The sequence below is a fragment of the Heterocephalus glaber genome, unplaced genomic scaffold (genome assembly GCF_053883595.1).
Source record: "Heterocephalus glaber isolate CG9 unplaced genomic scaffold, H.glaber_assembly_v1.0 deba00000818, whole genome shotgun sequence".
Lineage (NCBI taxonomy): Eukaryota > Metazoa > Chordata > Mammalia > Rodentia > Bathyergidae > Heterocephalus > Heterocephalus glaber.
The window spans coordinates 5146316-5172047 of NW_028258164.1; the positions used below are offsets into that span (position 1 = coordinate 5146316).

The 25732-nt window shown below is 41.7% G+C and overlaps 1 protein-coding gene across 11 annotated transcripts in view; it reads left to right on the top strand.

The window, feature by feature from the left end:
* The window catches only part of Filip1 (filamin A interacting protein 1), a 357204-nt gene that overhangs the window by 284989 nt on the left and 46483 nt on the right, over nucleotides 1-25732 (top strand). For 9 of the 11 annotated variants that reach the window (XR_015449837.1, XR_015449838.1, XM_087207573.1 and 6 more), the window contains one exon: nucleotides 22232-24938. Coding sequence is in view for 9 of the 11 variants with exons in the window: in XM_087207573.1 (XP_087063699.1) it covers nucleotides 22232-24938 (2707 nt within the window). In the remaining 2 variants the exon portion in view is untranslated. The other 2 variants (XM_087207578.1, XM_087207577.1) reach the window with 2 other exon arrangements.

A 25732-nucleotide genomic window follows, 5' to 3' on the forward strand; every position in this document is an offset into this window, starting at 1 on the left:
AAGGAAGAGAGGGAGAAGGGAAAAATTAAAAAACGTTAACTTATTGCTTATTTGTACTTGTCTTTAAGCACCTTTAAGTTAAAGTTGACCAGCTTCATATTTGAATAAATAGATGAAAATGTGGTTTGACATTTTTGAGTAACCAATGAGAATAAATCCCACCCCTTAAATCTCTGAGAACTTTCAACCCCAAGCTACAAATACAGCAAACAAGGCTTCTAGGACAATAAAAATTGTATGTATCTACAATAAGTCATCTAGCTTGTTATCCTATGGTGGAATGTGCTCAGGTAAAAGAATAGCAACTGGTCCGATAATAACTTTCTAAAAAATCTGAAATCAGATCATGCTAAAGAGCACCTATGGGGATTATTTTTTATCACTTTGTAAAGCATTTTATTCCGAAACAGGTTTCAGTCTTTATTACAATTTCCTATGGAGCCTGAGGTGGCTCCCATTCAGTTAGAGCGAGTCTCCTTGATGTATAGGTGGTAGACTGTTGATCCCCGTGGTTTCTTCTTTTTTTTTTTTTCCAATTTTTGTGAACTGTAAGAGTAATTGAAATAATAACAACACATGATAGAGAGCTTTGTAGTTCACAGAGTAATGTTAGGTTCATGATACAATGAGCTCACCCCAGATACATTTATTTACTAACTTTACATTGGTCCTCTCTACATAAACAATTCCAATTTTTGCCCCCTTTTGGGGGAGGTATTTAATTTCATTTAAACTACAGCAACCTCTCCTGAGCAAAGAAAGTACTATGCAGAAAGTATTAAAAGTCATAAAGTAATTTTTATAAAAGCAATTACCTTACCAGGCTTTTGATACTCTGAACAGTACCACTGGGATATAGCATCAAACTTTTATGCTTTAGGTAAGAATTTAGCTGAGAACTTTGACTCTTGCTTAGCTTTTAAAAGCACTTTAAAGTTTAGTGATTTTTCTTGGTAGGAGTGGGTAGGAGTTTTTCCTCGGCTCAGTACCCAACTAAGCCCCAACTTTCTCTCCACACTGCACACCCCCGGGAGGACCTGGATAACTCAAAGGGCTATCTGAGGGTCCTCTGCAACCTGAGGCTTCTCTGATGACCTCCAACACCCCCACCCCCGCCCCCAGCTCCCAGGCAGTGCAGCCTTTGAGATTTTCTCAGAGGTCAGGCCTGGGGTTTCACTGCCCTTTGGAAACTGCCTGCTAAATCTGCTTTGGGTTAAATCCTCTTTTTGAAGTAAGCAGTCATAATGAGATCTGCTTATAGGAGCTGGCAGGATGCTGACCCGGAGGCCATCGTGGCCAGGTGCCTGTAAAGAAGGCTGTGCTGCAGCTGGGAAAGACGCAGTGTCTCTGAGCCCAGGGGGGAGTCTGTCCTCAGCTGGCGCCTTTGTTTTCCACTCCTTTTCTGTTAGCCCAGAAAGCCCCTGTTGTGAGCCAGACTAGAGCCAGGAACTTTCCTTGGAAACCACTTCCCTTAGCTTCTCCTGTGAGATGGGAGGAAGGGACGAAGCCCAGGTGGGCTTGTCCCCCCCCCCACACTTGGCTTGCCAGGCCCCACCACGTGTGCACTCTGCAGCTGTCTCCACCCCAGGCGACGCTTGGATGTGGTGAAGCAGTGGTGCACGGACTCAGAGCAAGGACTCTGGCACCAGCAGCATCTGAACTCCAGTGTCGATCTTGGTCCTGCTCGGGAAGGGCTCCTCACATCCTCTGGAAAAACAAAAAGGACGAAAAGGGACCCAGGCTTACAGGATCACCTGCAGGTTTGATAAGCACTCCAGATGAGCAAACAGGAAACCCAGGCTCCCCCGTTAGCAAAGACTTCCAAGAGCAGCCCTTCCAGGTCCCTCAGTGGTCAGGTGGAGACACTGATGCCCCAGCAATCACAAGGCTTGGCCAAGATCAAAAAGTGGGCCACCAGGCTAGCGCTGTCTTACAAATGGGAACCTCGTTTGAAAGTGGCTTGTTTCATGTGGGAGGGGGAGGGCTGTCCCACCAAGTTCTTCTGCCCCAGCTATGAAATAGGCCCTGAAAGGCAGAATGACGATGGTGTGGACATGTTGGCAGAAGTTCAGCACAGTTGTCTGTGGGAAGGAGAAGCCTGGGACTTGTTGGGAGGCTGGCTTTGAATGGCATACACAGTGGGGATAGGTGTGCCAGGAGGCTGATACTGTTCAGGGGAGAGCCACCTCCTTGTTATTGCCCTGACCTTATCCTATAAGTATAAAAACAATTGATTCAGAAATTATTTTTCACTTTTCAGGGTCTCTTAAATTCATCTTGCATAAAAGTTCTAGAGATTAAGTACCTAAAATGGGCAATATGTTGCTCTGGGCTTCTGTCATTTTAAGTCAATAGGCCATCATCATCATTTTTGCCATCATGTACTGCATATTTATTTTTACAAATAGTCCCCAGTTAAAAAGAAGCAGCATGAAAAATGTCTGGTTTAATCAGCGTGTTAATAATAAATATGAAAATGTCTTTAATTCATTAATTAATATTGGGTAAAGAAAGTTCCCTGGTCTAAATGCTGTATTCTGTTTGGTTCATAGCTCAAGTGAACTTGACCTCTAAGGGCATAATCATGAGTACATGAGATCACCTTCATTGTGTGTACTTTATTCCCTGTCTGAGCTGCAAGACTTGTGATTTTAATCTTTAGCTTCACCAGAGCTGCTCCAAGAATGTCAAAATAGAATAGTCACATCAAAAAATGGCCTGAGACTTAAAAAAAATGTGTGTGCCTGTGTGGTGTGTGTGCATGTGTGTGTGTAAATGATGTGGGAAAATGCTAAATCTATTTCTGTAAGTACAGATTGTCAAGCCTTTGGATTTTATAGGCTCAGCTAGGACTACACAAATAATGACATCATCATATAATATTGCAGCAAGGCTTCCAAATGTAAGGTCATTTTGTTTGTTTGTTTAAGTACAAATCAACATCTCGGGAGAAATTCTTTTTGTTTTTTGGTACCGGGGATTGAACTCGGGTCCTTGTGCTTGCACAGCAGGTGGCAAAACCACTGAGCTAAATCCCCGGCCCTCGGGAGAATTCTTTAACCTCTGAAAAGAGACTGCAGGAGCATGGGCCTGAGCAGAGGGGAAGCCTTCAAGGTCCACCGTGGTCCTGTCCCTGTGTGTCATTTGGAGGGGCTGAGGATGTGCCTGGTACCCCTTGGGACGGCTGCATTCATGTCCTACATCCTTGCCTATGTGGGGGAATGAACAGTCAGAACCTGCTGTTTCTGAAAACTTGTTCTAATGGACTGGAATACTTGGGAATATTCTCCTTCTACTTTGTAGAAAAAGATTCACATCTGCTTCCCCGGCGTGGTGCCCTTAAGTTTCTTAGATTGAGTTGCCTTATCTTCTACAACATGGTGGCAAAATTGACTTTTCTCACTGGTAGCTCAGAGGGTAACAATAAAGAATTCTACAGAAAGTGATTTCGGATGCTGTGTAAGTGGCCAGGTCTCACCAAGCAGAAAGTAGTCAATAAGTGGGGCATGGCAGAAAGCAACAGAGCTTTCTGCTCTGGGTTCACACTCTGCTGAAAGCTGTTCGATAACTATGTTGATTTTGTTGACCTCCCAAAATGCTATCTTTTTCAATCATTACTGTGCTCATCAGCAGATAGGGAGGCAGAGAGGTCAAGTTCCTTCCACCCAGGTCTTTTGCCAATAGTTAGTTGGCAGAGTAAAGGTTGAAAAATAACTTTTTCTACTTCCAAGTTCTTATGCTCTGAATGAAATGAAGCACTCATTTCCTCAATGAGTGGAAGAAGAAAAGGTTCCTGGGAAAGTTGGCCAGAGACTCGGGCCTGTGACTTGAATTCACAGACCTTAAGATGATCATGAGATATGCCACCTACTATAGGTATCCCACTGACCAAGGAAATTGCTGGAAGAGACAATTTTTAAGAAAATAGAGAAATTAGAATTCAGAGGTCCAATAACCTACCCAGCATATGTTTTACAGTTGATTTTCTGTAATAATGCCAGGATCAAACTCCACATCCCAATTCTTCCTACCCTCAAAATATGAGGAATAACTAAGGCAGGGCTGGGCACGAGGACAGAACAGGGGACTGACTTTGATCAGCAACCCTTGCAGATTGTCAGCTAAGAAGCGCAACCGTAGAGTGTATCTCAGAGTGTGCAGTGTGGAAGGATGATGAGCAAAGAACCTTCCAGCCTCCTTCCTAATAGTCCTGGAACTTAGTCTCCACTCCAGAAATGGGATCCTGAATCCCTGGAATTTCTCAGGAAGCCCTGACTGCTCAGCAGTCTTTGGATTTACTAAGGGAAACCTGCCTTGAGTGAGCTTAGCCAGAGTTAACTAAGATAGAGTTTTCTGTCTCCTGGTAGAGTGAGAGCTCATAATAGAATTGATGCATAAGAGATACAGAAAACTTAAAATTCTATTTTACAAATGAGTTTGAGGCCTGCAATTAGTACCCCCTTGTCTTAGTCACTTTTTTTGTGCTGAGACAAAACAATTGGTATCCACAACTTAAAGAAAGAGAGGTTTATTTGTCTTAATGGGTTTAGTCCATGGATGGCAGGTTCCAAGGTAGAAGAAGAGCATGGTGGAGGCTGCAGGAAGCTGCTCAGCTCATAGCAGCCAGGAGGCAGAGAGAGAAGGGAGCAGCAAGGATAAACTCACACCATTCTAGGTCACAGCCCCAGTGACCTGCCTCCAACCAAACCCACCTCCTAATAGCTCATTTAGCTGTTGAACTCATCAGTCAGCAAATCCACTGATGAATATATTACTGCCATGATCTGGTCACCTTCCACACACGTGAGACTTTGGGGGAGCATTTCAGATCTAAACCCTAACACTCTTTCATTAGTAAAATAATCCATACATGTGCTAAGGGGAAATAGTGTAGCTAGCATGGCTGGTTCCAGGGTACTGATGGTGGCTTACACATGCCTTGTGACCTCCACTCTGCTCCTGGCCTGGGCTGTTCTAGCTACATAAGGCCAACCCCCCTCAGAATCTACAGCATAGAGGCAGTCCTTCTCTTGATCTTCTGTATTTTCTTTGGAATCAGATAGCTGTGAATTTAAATCTGGACTCTGCTATTTATTGGTCTATGACCTTGGGTAAATTACCTTCTCTGATTCTTGTTTTTTCTTCTGTGGAATGGGACAACTGAGGATCTATCTCATAGTTATCCTCATTAGAGAATGAATATAAAGCCCATTCTGCAAGGTATATCACTTCCAAAAGTGATCATTTGTTTTACCCCCTTGAGTATTAGACACTTGGAGATAAATTATGTACGTTTCACTAAGTCATAATTTATACTTTATCAAAGAGCCATTTGAGAAACAATGCAAAGTATTGGAAAAGTAAACTCTTATTTTTTCGGGTTAATTTTTTTGTATTTAATTGTAGGTACACTCGGGAAAACTGAAAACCTACTACAAACATTTAGAGAAGTCAAGAAAATGAGTGGCAAGGTACAAACCTACGTTGACTCAATATTCAAAAATCAACAGTTTTCATATTTTTGAACAACCAGATAATGCAAATTATATTAAATGTAAACTATCTGGGATAAACTTATGAATATGAAAGATCTACATAAAGAAACATTTTTTGCTTTTGTTGTTTTGAGGTAGGGTCTCCCTATGCAGTTCAGGCTGGCCTTGAACTCACTCTGTAGCCCAGTCTGGCCTTGAACTCAAGGCGATCTTCCTGTCTCAGCCTCCTAAGTGCTGAAATTATAGGCATGAACCACCACAACCGGAAAAAACATCTTAAAGTCTACCTAGAGAATCAAAAAGGAGAGGAATGGAAATACCACATTCTGGGATGTAGGAACAACTGGCTGTATTTTAGTGAGGGTCATTTCCCTTTAGCTTGATCTGGTTTCTATTATTTTAGGAGAACCATTGTATAACAGTTTTGGTTTATGTCAGGAGAAGTTTCCAAAGAACAGATAAATCTTATGCAATAAAAAAAATATATTTGAGGAGTAAGACATAATTATAAAATACATAGCTGGAAAATGATGACTTACTTTCTAAAAAAAAAAACAATTATTAGGACTTTTACCCACATAAAATTTTATAGAAGTAAAATATGTGGAAATGATAAACATCCTTTGGAAGAAAAAATGGCTGTAGTAATTTTGCTGAGGTCATAAATTTACTACAGTATTTCTATAACTTCTTATATTTAAAAAGTTAATATGTTAAAAAGAAGTAAAAACAAAAGAAGTGATAGGAGACACTTTATATCTTGAAAAGAATAAAAAATTAAAACACAGCTTGAACTGACTTATTAGAAAAACATGGAGAATAATTTTCTTTTCCCAGCAGCTGCATAAAACAAACTGCTTTAAATGAGGGGTAAAACACCCCAACTAATCTGAAAAGCTGTATGTAAATCTACAAAATTAAGGGGTGTAAGTGGATGTATTTTTCACTAAAGTTTTGTATACTAATTAGTGGATTCCAGATCCAAATTCATTTATTTAGAAAGTCCCATATGGATTTACCCTATAATTTTTGGATAAAAAAGTTGATCATGAGTGATACAACAAATATATGCAAATGAAAATCCAAGCCTATTTTTCATTGTAATCAGAGATCCCGCAGGAGCTAGAGCTGATGTTAAGAAACACACAGTGAAAATCATCAGGAAGTAGCAAAACAGGCAGCACAGCCGCGGAGTCTGCACACGGGACATGCAGCCGGTGTGTCATGCTTCGCAGTGACAGGTTTTTTATGGTTTCTGATCTACGAATACACTGAACTATCACTTGTAATCCAGTCAATTGTAATGCCAGACAAGTGATGGATTCTGACAGACATTCTTATGTCAAAAAAAAAGCAAAACCAAAGTCTCCTATAGTTTTTATTTATTTTTTAAATGAATTGAAGATTAGCAAGATGCATAAATTCCAGAGAGAATAAATGAATCTGGATTGCAAATAGAAACTAGTTTAATGGTGAAATTTTCCAACCACTGAGTGGGAATTTTTGACCTCTAATTTGAAAATAGTGGGTTGAGTTTTGAATTGAGTTAATGGATTATTTCAGCACTGTGGACAAAACAATATATTGAAAAGTAGTGAGTGAATTATTCAACTCTGGGAATGCTCCTCTCAATTGGCAGCCATTTATCACCACAATAAACACCAGATAAATGTTTTTGTACAAAGTCATATAGCAAGACATGGTTAAGAAAGGAAAGTGCTGGAAAAATGTGTTCTCTCTTAGCACCAGAGTAAATAACTATGTTAGTTTTATATTTTTACTTTTTTTCCAGAGTGGAAGAAAGTACTCAGATTAGCATTACAGATCCTGGACTAGGGGTGGGGGGGACCTGGAACTTGGGAAGGTTGTGTTCTCAGTATCTGGAGGCTGCTCTTCTCTGGTTCCTTGAACACGTATGCACTCTTTCCAAGAATGCTTGCATTTGGAAAGTACTTGTTGGTGGTGAAAAGTTTGAACAGAAAAGATTAATCAAAAGTTGAGTCTTTCGTGCTCAATGCATAATATATTCAGCTCTTGGATGCAAACTCTTAGCCAAGAAACTATTCAAATAATATTCGGGGGCTGAATGTGAGCTTCAGTCACAGCTAAACCACAGGTCAACTTTGCTTAGTCTTAACTTATTCCTCTTAAATTCAGGAATGCTGTGCCTTAAGGATTTTCTTTATGTTTTCTGCATAGCTCCTAACATCCTGTAAGTGTTCATGGAGAGTTGCTTGTATTTATTTTATTTTTAAATGCTAAAGGAAGTGCATGCATCTGATCCGAAGCACAAAAGAAATTGGAAATAGTGGACTATGGCTGGTCCGCATCCAGTGTCTTCCTCTAATAGAAGGGAGGCACACTGTGGTCTATTGAGTCTCCATCGTTGGTTACAATGTCACCAAATCCTTTTTTTTTCTTTTTTTTTGAGACAGGATTTTGCTATGTAGTCCAGGCTGATCTTGAACTCACTATATAGCAGAGGCTAGCCTCGAACTCACAGCAATCCTTCTGCCTCAGCCTCCTAAGTGCTGGAATTACAGACATGCACCAAATCCTACATTCTAATCAGGGAATTGTTCTTATTTCACTTGTTTATTTATTTCCACTATCCCTCCCTCCAATACATTCTAATTTGTTCACACTTTCCAATGCTCTCAGATTTCTTCTCCTGGAATCTGTGTCACACTAGAAGTTCTAGATTATTTTTCTCTGAAGGAGATAACCATGTGCAGAACTACTGACCAGGCATAATTCACCACCCCAGATGCCCAGGGAGAGACCCTAGAAGAACACACCCATTCCCAACTAAAGAACTCAAGGGCAGGGCTTCTAGTCCATTGAATGACGTCTTCCCAGCAGCTCCCTCTACCCTCTGCATGTGTACTACTCAGACTTCTGCAGCTCAGCTCCACTGCTGCAACCACTGTCTCCTGAAATGAAAGCACACTCAGTGATCTCTCACACACGGAGAAACTTCCCATGTAACTGTATGCTCAGCTAGGGCTTTCTCATAGACATTAGGGAATCCTGTCCCTCTTAGCTTTTCTTTTCACAGCCTGTTGGATAAGGAGCATTTCTGAGACTTGGCTTTGAGTCACTTGATCAGGTCATGACACTCAATGACAACCAGATGGATGCCCTGTCTCTGAGATACGGTGCTCTAAAAATGGTGACACTTTGTAGGTCTCCACCCATAATGAGCCATCATGCTGTAGTACACATTTCAGTTACTATGTAGTAAAAAGTTTAACAAGGAAAAGCCTCTACTTGTTTGTATGTGATTTGTAGAAAATAGAAGTAATTCTCCTTCAATAAAAATATTTAATTCATGAAGTAAATTATAATTGAGTAAATGTCTATACTTGATCAGCCAATTGGGATGTTTAATAAGCTTCTCAAATTTAGTGTGTCCAAAGTGGAATTCTTGGTTTCACTCTACAGTTCTACACCTCCTGGTGTGGCTTTTCAGTGAACACTACTTGCATCTTCTCACTTAAACTAAAATCCTAGTAATCCTAATTCTTTCTCTCTCAGCCTTCCAAATATAAGTACTAGTAAGTTATATTGCTCCTGCTCCAGGTAATAGCTGCTGCTGCCCTAGCCCAAGGCAAAGTGCTCTGCAATCTGCCTTCACATTACCTGGGCTGTTATAGTAGCTTGCTTTAGGCAACTCATTGCATTCTTGTCCTCCCTGCTTCGAAGTACATTCTCTCCATATTAGTCAGATAAATCAGACCCATCAGAATAAAATCTAACTCCTCACTATCCTGTGGTAAATCAGGCCAGATCAACTTATCTATTTCCAAAGGTCAGATCTTATTGGAAGTTATTTGTAACTCCTGGCAAGTGATGGGTCATTATATCAACTGCATTTTGCCTCAGGTATTGTTATTAGCAAGGAGTCCTTGTAACTGGGTGACATTTTAGCCCTCTGTCTGTAGATGTACCTGCAGATTCCTTGCATGAAAGGTTGAATCAGAGAGATACAGCAATAAGGTAGTCCCCCCTTACCCACTTTGGCTATGTCCTGAGCACCCAGTGGATACATGGAACCACAATGCTGAACCCTATTTTTTTTCTATACAAATATACATTTGATAAATTTTTATTTATAAATTAGACAGCAAAATATTACCAATGCTGATACTGAAATAGAAAAATTATAACAACATACTATAATAGAAGTTGTTTAAAACTTATGAATTTTTTTTATTTCTGTAACTTGCCATTAACATTTTCAGACCGCAAATTAACTGCAGGTAAATGAAACCACACAAAGTTAAAATTCAGAAAAGGAGGGAACTACCACACTCGCTTCAGGATTAGCTAACTTTCTGGTTGGGGTAAGAGTGGTCCTTTGTTGGGGGGAGAAGAGACCAAATGGAGGCCTAGACCTACAGCTCTACTCCCAAAGACATTAGGCTGTTGGGTTACCAAGTTCTGATGCCCATCTATCCAGGGATGGAGGTACCACCTATCGGGAAATAAGAAATGACTCCTAACATTTCCTATGTCAGAAAACCCTCTAGAGCACATTGAAACCCTTGTATCTGCCTCTGAAGCCCATATTCCTGATAAAGATTTGTTGCATGTTAACTAACTACCCTTGTTGGTCATTCAGTGGACCTCAGGTCTCACTTTTCCCTCCACACTCTGATCATATACAGGTTTTCTTTTGGTGTCTCAAACCTCCCGCACTCTTGCCTACCTCAGGACCTTTGCACTTGCTGCACCCTGTCTGGTGTCTCAGCTTCTGTGCTTTGTATGATGGCTCCTTCTCATCCTCCAGCCTCTGATGCCATTGTGTTCAGGTAGGTTTCTTGAGAGCAGGCCTCAGCCCTCAGACACCTGCTTTGAGAAACATGTCTTATTCATCTGTTACTCAGTTGTTATTAAGAAGTTAGACGTATTCTTAAGGCTCCACACATGCTTGAACGCTGGGGATGTAAGCAACTAGTCATCTCCAACTTATGTTTTTTCATCATGTTCTTTTTATGCCATAATAAAATGGCTTATATTTATGTAACATAAAATATGTCTGAGGGCTTAAAAATGCTCTGCAAATATTTAATTCTAATCTTAAAGCTGACTTAACTTATCTGCCATTATATTTTAAATTTTTAAATTAAAGCGGAATTTTACAACATAAGTGTCAGATATTCTATGCATATGGGCTGGAAAAAATTACACTGGAACTTTCAAGTTACCTAATGACTTTTGGACTGTATTTAGCATGCTGGAAGTCATGAAGGAAGGAGCGAAGAAAAGGAAAAAAGAAAGGAAGGAAGAAGAGGAAAAAGGAGAAGACAGGAAACTAGTTTGAAGAAGCTGGAAGATTTGGGAGACATTTTGTATGAATTATGACACGGAAGCTCCAAAATCTGGCTGAATGTATTCACCCGCTTTTGTTTATCTGGACAGTCATTTTGCATTTACAGTCACTTTTAGGGGGAACATTCAGGTAAAAAGCATTCGATGATCTTTAAACTAAAGAGGTCTTGGCCTTCTGTAGCCCACATCGATGTGTTTTCATTCAGGGATAGTAAACTAGCAGGCACTTGGGTGGAAACAAGTATTCTGTCCGGTTGGTTGAATCGTCAGGAGGCTCTGGTAAATTCTGGCGGGCGCTGCATAGAATTGTACAGAGTTTAGCTAGTTTGAAAAATCAAGAGTGAGGCCCATTTGATATTTTTATGCATATCTTTTCTTTACCTCATTCTTCCTCCCCAAGTTGGCCCCCCTCCCCAGTGCTTTTCCCTCAGTGTGGAGCATAATTCCCGCTCACTGGCTCTGCTCCTGGAGAGCTGCCTCCCCTCCCAGTCCAGCCCAGCTCCACCCCTTCTCACAGACCAAAGTAAATCTGCACAATAATGAGCCATATAAGGAAGGAATGACATCATCAGTCCGTGGTCCCAAGCTGTTTTGCACAACATTCACCTTTCATTGTTCTGATGACAGGACTGGAATGTGACGGTTAATTCCCTGTGGAGTGGGAGGTTGAGAGGGGCCTGCTGCCGTTGAGCAAATTTTAGTACTCCCTTATAAAAAACAAAAACAAAAACAGAAAAAGCTACCATGCTTCCTAGTATGAAGGTAAGAAAGTCAGGATCTGTTCTGATTTAAGCAACGTTACTTCCTCTTGTCCACGCGCATTCCATTTGTTAATAGTCTGGCTTGGCAGTCAACTCATTTCTAAGTGTTACTGTAAAGAGCATCTCGGAGGCTGGATTTGGACATTTGTAGGGTCCTGACTAATCTGAGGAGGGCTGTAAGAACTCGACAACCTTTCGCTTGCGGCTACAGGTTCTACAGAGTGTGGATGGTGACAACCCTTGAAAATCACCAGCTTATTGTGACTTTGCCTGATGCCTCAGAATCATTGACTGGGACGACCAAGATGCTCCTTCTTGTGGTATGAGGAGGGCTGCTGTTTTTCTATGGAGGGGAAACATGTAAGCTCATTCTGCAAAAACTGTGGGGAGTTGGTATCAGAACTGAAAATCTTACTACCCTCACTCCAACTAATGTGTTCTGAAAGGCTTTTCATAGATAGCTTGTGACTGTAAATGTATCTTCTGATTTGCAACTCTTGATGAGCAAAAAACAGATTTGAGGTAAAATATTGTTTTCAAAGGTTTGTTGTTGTTATTATGTGATCCTTGGCAGATCTGTCTCTATGTAGTAGAAAAGCCCTGTAAAATTGGCAGTGGATTAAAATGCATAGTGATCCAAAGAAAGCTGTGTTTGTTCTGAAACACGCAGTGTGCAGTGATAACAAGAATACAAAAGCACATAGAAGGTTTCATTTCAAAGTGGGGATGGAATTAAAGTTTGTACTATGTTAAACAATTGTGTAAAGAGTTCGACTCTAAGCAATTTTTCAAAATGCTGAAGAAACATTGCCTGAGTTCAGCAGAGTATATAAAAATATAGTTTGGAGTTAGTCCTCCTGTAGTTTGTAGTTAGGGCAGTGGGGTACTGTGAGTGCTTCACAAAATAACTTCATTGACCATAACCAAATTCTTATAGTTTGAGTTCAGATTCAATTTGAACAGGAGGCCAGGTGGCATGGTTTTCATTTGTATAGATTTAATTTGTGTAGCATTGATTGTTAATAATATTTTGTCTCTGTGTTTAAAGTGATGAAAATCTTGAGTTCAACCATGATGAAAATCTTGGATTTACTACATTGAAATGCCTGGATTCTTAATTTCATGTGACTGAAGGAACTTCTGTTCACTTGCAAAACTATATATCTGTTCCTCAACAGAAGACTGTTCTTTCTCGCTTCCCTTCTTTCCTAGATTATCAATACTCAAGATCAATACAAAATCAAGTCTGGGGTTTTAGAGTTTTCTTATTGTTTGGAGTTTTGTTTATTTTTGGCTTGACCTTTAAAGTTTTCCCAAAGCTGGGTAAAATAATTGTTAGATAAATGTAGACATACTATTTCATACAATTTCACATAAACTTACATTTAAAAGTTCTACAACCCATTTTAAAGAAAGAAGGTTGCTTTTCTATGTAAGTAAATGGAAATATAGTACTATATGATTTTTTTTTATTTTAGTAAATTTAAGTCATTATTTTAAACAAATCTTATTTGTGAAGGTAGATTTCCCAAGTGATAAATTAGCTTAATAATATCTTGATGAACAGCTGTACATCTGAATATGTTTTTCTATTGGGAACTCCCATAAGATATAGCTTATAGCCATGACTTTTGTGCCCCATTTTATATATGTATAAGAGTAAAAAGAGATGTCCAGTGTCTTTATGGATCATCTTCAACTTATCTGCATGGTCTTAGGAAATCTCATGCCTGCTTCCACCTTCTTTATTCATGTTCTTTGTGATCACAAGTACATCACACTGAGGAGAGGCCCCTCTACTTAAGCATGTGGGGGAATGACCTCCCACCGTGGTGTCCTGATACCTAGGAATCTACTCAAGTCTGAATATCCTCCCTGCTCTCTGGTTTCCTTAAGGCAATTCCTCCGTGTAACTTGTTTTCTGAGGGAGAGAGCTCTCTGTGGGCATGCGCAAGGGTCTTCCAGACTGAGCATTGATAGTTAGAGATTAGGAACTTGGGCCACTCATTCTTTGGGAATGGGCTGAGAAAGTCCTCTTGCAGGAAGAGAGGGAAGGTGAAGGGGCACCTGGGAGGGGCAGACCGAGGCCACACACTTGGGTGACAAACTTGCATGGTTTATGGCTTTTTTTTGATTCTCCTAGAAAATATTAAGTAAAATTATTCACTTACTTGATTCTTTATAATGGCCATCAAAAGAAAGAATTATACCTGCCTTCTCCTATCTTGAAACTATTTCATCTGACTAACCTGTGACAGTGCTTGCCAAGTACTTTGAACAACTTAGGAAATTTGAGAACACAAGGAAGGGCATCTTGCTGTTCCTTCTTGGGAGGGGACACATGCACTGAAGCTGGAGGAAGAGAAAGAAGAGCCCCCGTTTGATTGGCTCACTGTTGGACAGTCAGCTCAGGCTGCTGTAGCACAGCTGGACACTTATAAACAGCATACAATGTTGCTCACAGTTTTGAAGGCTGGAAGTCCAAGACCAGGGACATGCCCCTGTGCAGATCTTTTTCCTGGTTGCAGATCGCTTCCTTTCCCTTGCATCCTTTCAGGATGGAGAGAGGAAGAAGGAGCTCTCTGGAGTCCCTTTTCCACAGGCAATAATCCTATCCATTAGGGTTCTGCCCTCATGACACAATCACTTCCCAAAGGCTCTATCTCTTGATGCTATCATATTCAGGGTCAGGATTTTGGAATTTAGGCAGGATAAAAAAACACTCAGACCACTGTAGTTTTGCAGATTGCAGTTTGTATGAGTGCCTGATTATGAAAGACGGGGTCTGAAATCCAGTTCTCATTCTACTTATGGAGCTAGGTACTCTAGTCTGGGACAAGTTCCCCAGAAGGAGGACCTTTATCTAATCTCATGAAGGTGCCTATGTGCTGTAGTCCTGACAGCAGGAGAAAAGTATTGGGAATAATTGCAAAAGCCACAAGTAATGGCTTCCTCCATCCACACTCCCAGGTTTGTGTGTCCCTTGATATCCTATACTTAAAGTATAAATGGTACTTTTTACATCACCTTATCATGTCCTTTTTTATAATTACTTTTTAATGTACTTTTTATTATTTCTAATACACTGATAAAGAGGAGAGGGCATTCAGTCTCTGCTGAGTTATTGAGTGGATTAATGAATCATATATTTCTGTGAATCTGGGAGCTTCATACTAGAGTATATGATCAGATATTTCCCCCTCAGTGATTCTCAAATATGAGCATTCTGATGTGCAGAAAACTAAGAAAATGCCAACCACTTCTGTGGTTCTCACAAGCAAATGACTAACAATTCCCTGGATTTTAATTTTTAACATGACTAAGAGTAATTGATTAGTAATGAACTAAGTAATTTGGTTTTAAATAGAGCACTTATTTAAATTAGCACATTACTAGATTTTGTTGAAGACTAAATAGGTGTTTTGCAATGTAGCCTGGGTGCTACCTACTCTTTGCTGACAGGGCATGTGCTCTGCTAGTATGAGGAAAGTCACAATTTATGTGAAAGGTAATCTGTTAATAGTCATGAGCTTTTCATAGTTTTTAGTTGCTATTACATGTTCATTTTAAAGATAAGTTATTCTGGGTTTAACTTCACAATCAGTTTTGTTTGTTGTGAGTTGTCCTATCATTGGCCAGTATGGGTCCTTCTTTCAGCAGTGATGGAAATGAAAACTGAAGCATTCAGCATGAGTTTACTGGAAAAAGCTTCAATTACAAAGAGACAAGAAAGGGAAGCACAGCTCTGACAAAGACCAAGTTAGTGCCCTAACAAAGGAAAGTTAGAAAAGATAGGAAAAGGGTCTCAGTTTGAGAAATGGAATGGGGTGCAGGTCTGAAGAGATAGATCAGACTGGCCCATTAAAGAAGAAAAGCGACCAGTTTTATGGGGTGCTATTGTGAGCTAAGGGCCAGACTATCATTATCTCAGGTCTAGTTTTGTGAATCTGGAGAAATTCTCATGACTTGAGGGGAATTCTACTCCCATGGGAGGAGTCCTTATGGCTTGAAGGGCAGTCTTGTTCACGTGAGGCTTTGCTGGAATCCAAGGTGACCCTAGGTTCAGGATAACAGAGATGACTGCCCTATAAATCTCTTATCCTGGGGTCCTTAGGTTTGAAGGGTGATGAGCTAGACTAGGTAAATTTAGGACTAACAGACCTTGTTTTCCCAACTCTTAGACCAATTTTCCCTAAATGACTGATGTGGCTCTATGCAGATCTGGGAAGGATTTGACCCAGTTTTATAAAATGAAGGTCAAGCTTTGTTCTGCTTTTAGTTACCTTTTGAGCATTTGTAGGCCCAGGTGAAGAGTCATGGCTTTCAGCAAAGAACACTTTTAAGTCCCTGCCTGCCACAGAAGAAAACACAAATCATGATTTAATGAGTTACAGGTCAAGGGCCCAGGAGTGTTTTTGTCCTTTATCCCATTTCTGTGTCCATAGTGCTAACCTACAGAGGGTCAATATGCATATACTTCCTTTATACTTTTCAACAACTGGACCTTAAGGCATGTCACTAATGTGCCTATTCTGAAGCAGAATTATACCTAATCCCCTCCAAATCTGATGAAGCATACACCTTCATTTGTGATAATCTGAGATTTGTGTGTGTTCTATTTGTATTGCTCAAATTTTTATACTACCAAAGTAAATGTAATAACATCACTAAATTATTTCTCAATTTATAGGGTATAGTTTTATAATATAAAATCTTGAACAGGACCTTTCAGGTCATTATAGGAGCTTTTCTGATGAAGGAGAGTAGTTCACAAAACTTTTTAGCAATAGGTTGACTATTTTTTTTTCTTTAAATTTTGTATTGCCAAGTTCTTTTGTGAAGTGGGAATGGGTGAGATAGGCCTTCTGTTCTTCTATGCTAGCTTAGGATCAAAATGTTTTTGATCAGATACTCTAAAATATTGCTGGTGTTCACAAGGGAGGAAGAGGAAAAAGTGTGGCTTTTGTAAACTCATCCTTACTACTAAGAAATATAAAACAAAAACAAAGCTCCAAAGTTTGTGTCCTATTATAAATGTTCCACCATGTCTTTACATATAAAAAATGATTCTCTTGCACTCAGTAATCAGAGCTGGAATTAGGGTCAGGCAAGCAAGACTCACCTTGGGTGTAACATTTAAGGAGCTGTCACAAAACTCAGTATCAAGATACCCACTATTCCTGGTAGTGGGTGGTGCACACATGTAATCCCAGCACTTGGGAGGCTGAGGCAGGAGAATCACTGAGAGTTTGGGGCCAGTCTGGACTATATCATGAGTTCAAGGCCATCCTGAACTATATACTGAGATCCTGTCTTTTTAAAAAAATACACTATTTAAAAATAAAAATTAATGCAAAAAACACTATGATGAAGAAAATACTAAAACTTCAAACGAAGATGAGACCTAACTGCAGCTGAAAACAACCCTGCCTTATCTCTCTCTCCCGTATTCCAGTCTTGTACACTATATTGGGAACATTAGATTATTTCAGGATAATTATTTATCCAGCTTGAAGAATTGAGATAATTTGTTAAAAAGTAACACTTCTTCCTGAGTCTTTTGGTGAACTCCCGCTCATGTTAACAAGGGGCTTAGCTCTGTACTATGCTCTAGCTGGGAAAAATGCACTGTGATTAAAGACTCCAAGATGCATGCTAGCTTGACTCTTTTGAGATTCATTCATCTTTAATTACTGCCATGCCCTTGCTAGTTTTAACCTGCTCTTTCTCTTGAAAGACTGCGAGATATCCATACAGGGAGAGTTGAAGAAAAGCAAAACTAGTGTGCTGAGAAGGGAAATTAGCATTGCCTGGCTGAGCAACAAGCCTAGGATGGCTTCGCAGTGACATCAGTGTTCAAAGTGGGGTCCAATAGATTAAGACGGTGACTAGGGACAATGTTTTGAAGACACACAGCTAATTGCTGCCCTGTGACTAAGGCTGATAAATTCAGAGGAATGATTGAAAAGTGGGAAAGTCTAGAAAGTTGGGGGGGGGGGAACCCACGAAACCCAATACTGCTGACTTCCAAGGAGAAGTGAGGATGGATACAGGCAGGCAGGCCCTCAAGTGAAAACCAATCTATCACTGCCCATTTCATCTCCCAAATGGTTTGTCCTTAGACTTTATTTTATTTTATTTTATTTTTTTTGTCCTTAGACTTTAAAAAGGAAAGATAAACAACAAATATCTGTGGAGCAGAACAGTAAGAATACTTTGTCCAGCATGTGTTTGACTAAACATCACAAATGGATCCCAATAAGAAAGAAAAAGTAAAAGTTTCTAACAATTTTTTTTTAACATGGAAAAGAATGAAAGAATCAACCACAACCACAGACAAATAGAAGAGTTACAAGGCACCATAAGGAAAGTAAAAATTTGACCAAAGACAAAAGGAGCTGAAACTCAGAAGAGAAAGGGAAATTAAAGATTCTAAAAGGGAATTAAAAAAATTTTATTATGAAAATTTCAAACATTTGCAAAGTTGAAGAAAATAATGTAATGAACCCGGATATACCCATCACCTAGCTTCAACAGTAAACTCATGACCAGTCTAGTTTCATCTATTCCCGTTCCTTTGGATCTTTTTTCTTTCTTTTGGTACTGGGAATCAAACTCAGGACCTTGTGCTTGTGAGGCAGGTGCAGAGCCACTGAGCTAAATCCCTGGCCCTGGATCATTTTGATATAAATCCCAGCTATAAATTTTATTCAGAAATGTGTATATATATATATATATATATCCTTAAAAGATGAAGACTTAAAAAAGTACTATTACAGTTCATTATCAAACCTAACTTTAATAATAATTCATCAACAATATAATTTTTCCAATTGTCTCATTTAAAAATTAGTTTGAAACAGATCTAAAAGATTACAATTGCTTGCTTTGTATTCTAAGTTTCTGTTAAACTATAGGCCCCCTCCCTGTTCTTTTTTCATCTTGCTATTTATTTATTAAAGAAACAAGGTTTTTCATCCCATATAGTTGCCCACCTTTTGGATTTTTCAGATTCATCATTGTGAGGTCATTTAGCAGTTCCTTGCCCCGTCTTTCCTGAAGTGTGCAATTAGCTCTAGGAGCTTACTATGATTCAGGCTCAGTATTTTAGGTAAGAGTATTTCCTGGGTGGAGATAAGTATACACTGTCCAGCATTCTCTGTTCTTGGGAGACATTGATGAGCATTATTCACATTCATTATTTCACTGGTGATTACAGATTGGTGGTATTCCATAATCACTTCTTTATTAACAGCAACATGCTATTATTATTTCTTTATTGTTAACCAGATGACTGCTATAAGGAAAAACAATGTGCTTTACATGGAGAGGGAGTGTGTTCATGTCTGTCTCATCTGTGTATATGTACAAATGCATTAGAATATCATTCCTGCTCTGTTTTCTGTATCTACTTCTGTCTTTTTCTTTTTCAAGTATTTGCTTTGCTTTGCTTTGCTTTTTTATCACTAAGGCTTTTGGGAAGGAAGAATGGGTGAGAGTGGGCTGAGAGTGGGCAGGAATGGAGGCTGGGAGTCAGATTAGGTGGATTTTGCAATAATCCGGGCAAGAGATGATGGTGGCTTGGGACAAGGTGATGGAAATGGAGGAGGTAAGATGTAACCGAATTCAAAATAGGAGGTGTGATCAAACAATATACAGTAGTTAATGTTTAGTTTTATAAAAAATAAATTACAGTAAAGGACACACTGCCATTAATCCCTCTCAAAATACTCCCCCTCGCTCCCAACACACTTACCCCATCACTCTTGCCACTTTCTGAAGCAGTTCTAGATGCCCTCTTTCATGTCTAGTTGAGCTTTTGTGGTTCTCTTGATGTTCTGACTTATTCCAAATGTTTACCATTTGTAGTCATTTTGACTTTGGGGAAGAACTGCAAGTCGCACCGTGCCAGGTCTGGTGAGCAAGGTGGAGGAGGACGCACCATAATGCTTTTATAAGCCTGCCTTTCTGTTGGATGGCACTAGGCAGCAGCATTCACTGTACTTTTTATCACACCTCATAAAACACTCATGGAAGAGCACTTCCAGCACTATTTCACAAAGTGTCAAGAAGCTGGGCCTCATGCCTGGAATCCCAGCACTTGGGAAGCTGAGGCAGGAAGAGCGCTGTGAGTTTGAGGGCATCAGGGCTGCATAGTGAGTTCAAGGCCAGCCTGAACTACACAGTGAGAGAGACCCTGTGTCTCAAAAATTAAAAGCAAAAACAAAAACAAAAACAAAACTCCCCCCCCCCACAAAACTGGCAAGAATGATAGGACAAGTGATGGGATAGAGGAAGAGTGGGAGCTCAGAAGCAATAAAGAATGAACAGTGCAGTGGGGTTGACAGCTTATTGAATGGCAATGTCCATGCCACTGAATGGATTGATGTCAGGTTCTGTACATTACTGACCTGCCTTTTTATTAATGATTCGGGTCATTTTACCCTTAACACAAAGTTAGGTATAAGCTAAAATGTTAGGTGTAAAAGTAGAGTCCAAAGGACTTGGCAATTCTAAGAATTGAACGGAGATGAAGTTAACATAAAGCCTTGCAAATTTGAGCTGTCCAGGCAATATCCATGTGAGGAATCACATTGTTATTAATATTCAGTTCAAAATTCCAGCCTACCCCTTCTTAATCATCTTCCTTTAATTCCAATAACTTCCCTGTTTATAATGATATAATAATGCCTTACTCAAAGGGTTGCTGTGAAAATTAAAAGAAATAATAAGGCATTTAACACATTACAGAGGAGACTTTTTCTATTTATTTTGAATTAGGTATTGGCAAAAATTAGAGTTTGGGGTGAGCTTTTAAGAGACTTGAAATCAGGTAAGACTAGGGAGGCTCTAGGTTGGCAAACATTTCTTCCCCAGAACAAGGTTTCTTGTTGGCAACCCCACCCCTAGCTGGAAAGTCAGCTCACTCCCTTCCCTTTATCTTCCCCACCTCCACTTGCCCTCCTCCGCCTGAAGATTGCTCACCAATTTTATGTTTTCTACACATGCAAATCACTTCAGGTCAACAAATGCCCTTTTATACACGAGGACCATGTTTAGTGAAACTACTAAGTATTGCTCACATGACCCCATAGGATTTGAAAAGTTTTTCCCTACACCTTTAGACATAAAATCATCATAGTTTAGTCCCCAGTACCTACCACACACACACACACACACACACACACACAAACCTTAGACGCAAGGATATGTTGTATAAAAAAAAATTCTATTAAAAAAACTCGATGACATCATCAGAACCATTTCTATGGTAAATTTGTCTGAAAATGGCTTTAATTATGAATAGCTGCCATGTGTATGTCCAACCATTTCTTACACAGCGAAATGTGATACAAATTCTATTTACTTGGCTAAAAGCTAATGCAGTCATCAACATGAAATAAATGAGTCTAAATAATAAAGGCACCAAATATACTGAAGGAATAAAGTATACTTAAAACACATACATGTTAGTGGTTGTTTATAACTTGCTTCTCTTGTAAACATATTATTGACTAAAATGCACTTTTACACTAACATAGTGAATATAGTTTTAAATCTGTTTATAGAACTGGAAGGCTAGCCATTACAATTGATACAAGTTAACTACCAACCCAAGAATGATACATTGTTACTCTGACATATCCTTACTTTTAAAGCTGTACATAAATACCATAGAGAAACTATTTCATAAACATGAAACATAATAATTCCCATGGTTGCCACATTTATGTAGTGATGATAATTTAGATCTCCTCTCTATTTAGTTCTAATTTTTTTAAAAATCAGGAACTGAGACCAAATTCTGTGCCAGTTCTGATGTCAGCCAAAATGCATTTATGTAGACCAGCTTTTGATTCAGAAAGCCTTTCCCGCATTCTCCCTATCAGCTAATTGGTTTATTTCAAGGGTTCAAAGTAAGAAAACCCAAAGGTTCTTTTCTGGGCCTTCCCTTTTCCTTACCTAATTTCTCTCGGGGTTGTACGATACCCAGTGGTAAGGGTTCTGCTGGCAGAGTTGGAATCCCAGCACTGCCCCTTCCTGGCTGTGTGACTGGGGCAGGTGACATGGTCACCTTGTCTCATTTTCCTCATGAGGATGACAGCAGACATACATGTCTCAGAGAGACTAGGGCTCAGAATCCAGAAAGCACTATGTAAATAGTCATTATTACTGCACAACCTAGTTTTACTGGTTATTTTCTGAAAGTATTATATACATGCACAAAGGCAGTGGCACATGCCTGTAATCCCAGTTACTTGGGAGGCTGAGAAAGGAGGATTGCAAGTTCAATGGGATTTAGAGACCCTGTCTCAAAATAAAAAATGGCTGGTATGTAGCTCAGGGCTCTCGGGGTTCCATCCTAGAACTGAAAAAATTCATAAAGTAAAAAATCCTATATAATGAGCACATAACAGAAACTAGTATCCTAGCAGAACTCCTCATGCCCCTTCAAGTTACTACCCTGTCTAAGGTTAAGCAGTATCCTCACTTCTGATTCATTTAATTAGTGGTTATTTGTAATTGATAGTACAGCAACCAATAAGGGGTTTTTTTTGGTAAGGTTTTCTTTTTAAATGTCTAAGACTTAACCATATTGGCTGATTACTGCTTTTAACATGGCTATATTTTGTTTGCTAGGTTGAAAAAGCTCCTTGAACAAGAAAAGGCTTACCAAGCCCGCAAAGAAAAGGAAAATGCTAAGCGGCTCAATAAACTGAGAGACGAGCTTGTCAAACTCAAGTCCTTCGCACTCATGCTGGTGGATGAAAGACAAATGCATATCGAGCAACTGGGCCTGCAAAGCCAGAAAGTGCAGGATCTTACCCAGAAACTGAGGGAGGAAGAAGAAAAGCTCAAAGCTGTCACTTCCAAATTCAAAGAAGACAGGCAGAAACTGCTCAAGTTAGAGGTGGACTTCGAACACAAAGCCTCGAGATTCACTCAAGAGCATGAAGAGATGAACGCTAAGCTGGCTAACCAGGAGTCTCACAATCGACAACTGCGACTCAAGCTGGTCGGCTTATCTCAAAGAATCGAGGAGCTAGAAGAGACCAACAAAAATCTACAGAAGGCAGAGGAAGAGCTTCAGGAGTTAAGAGACAAAATCGCCAGAGGAGAATGTGGCAACTCCAGCCTCATGGCAGAAGTGGAAAATCTCCGAAAGCGCGTACTGGAGATGGAGGGTAAAGATGAGGAGATCACCAAAACCGAGTCCCAGTGCAGGGAACTGCGGAAGAGGCTACAGGAGGAAGAACACCACAGCAAGGAGCTCAAACTTGAAGTGGAGAAGTTACAAAAGAGAATGTCCGAGCTGGAGAAACTGGAGGAAGCGTTTAGCAAGAGTAAGTCAGAATGCTCCCAGCTCCACTTGAATCTGGAGAAAGAAAAGAACTTAACCAAAGACCTGCTGAATGAATTGGAGGTCGTCAAGAGTCGAGTGAAAGAGCTCGAATGTTCTGAAAGTAGGTTGGAAAAGGCTGAGCTAAGCCTCAAAGATGATCTTACAAAGTTAAAGTCATTTACTGTGATGCTGGTTGATGAAAGGAAAAACATGATGGAGAAAATAAAGCAAGAAGAGAGAAAAGTGGATGGACTCAATAAAAATTTTAAGGTGGAACAAGGAAAGGTTATGGATGTAACTGAAAAATTAATTGAAGAAAGTAAGAAGCTCTTAAAACTGAAGTCTGAAATGGAGGAGAAAGTGTACAGTTTGACCAAAGAGAGAGATGAGCTGATAGGTAAGCTGAAAAGTGAAGAAGAAAAGTCCTCTGAATTAAGCTGCAGTGTGGATTTGTTAAAGAAGAGACTCGATGGGCTAGAGGAAGTGGAACGAGAAAGAAGAGGAAGGTCTCGAAAAGGGCCTGAGCTCACCTGCCCAGAGGATAACAAGATCAAGGAGCTAACACTGGAAATCGAGAGGCTGAAGAAGCGCCTTCAACAGCTGGAGGTGGTGGAAGGGGATCTGATGAAGACTGAGGACGAGTACGACCAGCTAGAGCAGAAATTCCGAACTGAGCAGGACAAGGCCAACTTCCTCTCTCAGCAGCTAGAGGAGATCAAGCACCAAATCGCCAAGAACAAGGCGATAGAGAAAGGGGAGATAGTGAGCCAGGAGGCCGAACTGAGACACAGGTTCAGGCTGGAAGAGGCCAAGAGTCGAGATTTGAAGGCTGAGGTGCAGGCCCTCAAAGAGAAGATCCATGAGCTGATGAACAAGGAAGACCAGCTTTCGCAGCTGCAGGTGGACTACTCGGTCCTCCAACAGAGATTTGTGGAAGAAGAAAACAAGAACAAGAGCATGGGGCAGGAGGTGCTCCACCTGAGCAAGGAACTGGAGCTGTCCAAGCGTTACAGCCGCGCGCTTCGGCCCAGCGTGGCAGGGCGCCGGATGGTGGACGTGCCCGTGGCGTCCACCGCAGTGCAGACCGAGGCCGCGGGCGGCGAGGCAGCCGAGGAGGAGTCTCCGGCCATGTTCATCCGCAAGTCCTTCCAGGAGGAGAAGCACCTTATGAGCCACCTGCGCCAGGGGGCGCTGCGCAGGCCCGCGGGCCGCGGCTCGGTGCTGGACCGGTACCCGCCAGCGGCGGGCGAGGGCGCGCGGCGCGGGGCCTGGGTGCCCTGGGCGCGGGGGCGCGTGGAGCCCGAGCCCGGCCCGCAGGAGGGGCGGCCCGAGCCCGGGGGGCTGGTGCTGGCGCCCCGGCACGGCCAGCCGCTGCACATCCGCGTCACGCCGGAGCGCGGGGGCGGCGCGGCCACGCTGGAGATCACGCGCCCCACGCCCGAGGAGTTCTTCTCCAGCACGACCGTCATCCCCACGCTCGGCGGCCAGGCGCCCCGCATCACCATCGTCCCCGCGCCGGGCGCCGACGCCGAGCGCGCCGCCTCCCCCGTCACCATCACCACGCTGTCTCGGGAGCGGGCGGCGGACGGGCGCGCGTCGCCCCTGCAGGTGCGCACGGTGGCCACGGCGCCTGCGCCCGCGGAGACGGCGGGGACCCCGGGGGGCCCAGCGCTCCCCCCCGCGCCCCAGGAGGCGCCCGCAGGGAGGACGGTGCTCAGGGTCACCCCCGAGAAGCAGCCGGGCCCGCCGACCCCGCGGAGGTACAACGCCAACGCCAGCATCATCACCACGGAGGACAACAGGATCCGCATCCACCTGGGCGCGCAGGCCGAGGGCGCGGGCCCCGTGATCACCGTGCGGCCCGCGGGCGGGGAGGCAGCCCCGAGCCCCGGCCTCCGCGCACCCCGCGGGGCGCCCGCCGCGCGGCCCAGCGCAGGCAAGGTGACCAGCACCATCACCATCACGCCCGCCACAGCCGCGGCCACGCGGGGCACCCAGGCGGCGGTGAGCACAGGTTCCCGGAGCAGGCCGGGGACTCTGACCCGGGAAAACCGGGCGGCAGACCTTGACAAACTGGGCCGGGTTTGAGGGAAATTTTCATTTATTCATGCCAAGTAAGGAGACCCACCGAACTACTTGCACCGGCTGTGTCTTGGAAAGGGCAGCATAGAATAATCTTAAGGTTTAAAATTTGATTTTTAGCCCGGCATGGTGGTGCACACCTGTAATCCCAGCGCTCCAAAAGGCTGAGGCAGGAACATCGCAAATTACAACCCAGCCTGGGCAATTTAGTAATTTAGCAAGACGCTGTCTGAAAATTTAAGGGGGGCGGGGGGGAAGGCTGGAGACTGAGGAAACTGGTTAATATGTTGAAGATATAAAACTTCCTAAATTGGTCATACATGGTGGCACATGCCTGTCATCCCAGCACTCCAGGGGCTGAGGCAGGAGGATCGCTGTGAATTCGTGGCCAGACTGGGATACATAGTGAGTTCAAGGCCATCCTGAACTACATATGAGACCCGGTCTTGAAAAACAAAACAAACTTCCTACATGATATTTCTGCAGACTATTCAATATGTGGTTATGTATATCTATAGTCATACTTTATTCCAAAAATACGAAAAGGTTTCTATATTAAAAACTTTTGTGTGTGTGTGTGTGGTACTGTGGATTGAGCCCAAGCCCTTTCCACTGAGCTGCATCCCCAACCCTCCCTCACCTTTTATTTTGAGACAATGTCTTATTGAGTTGCCAAATTGCCCAGTTTGGGCTCAAATTTGCAATTCTCCTGCCTC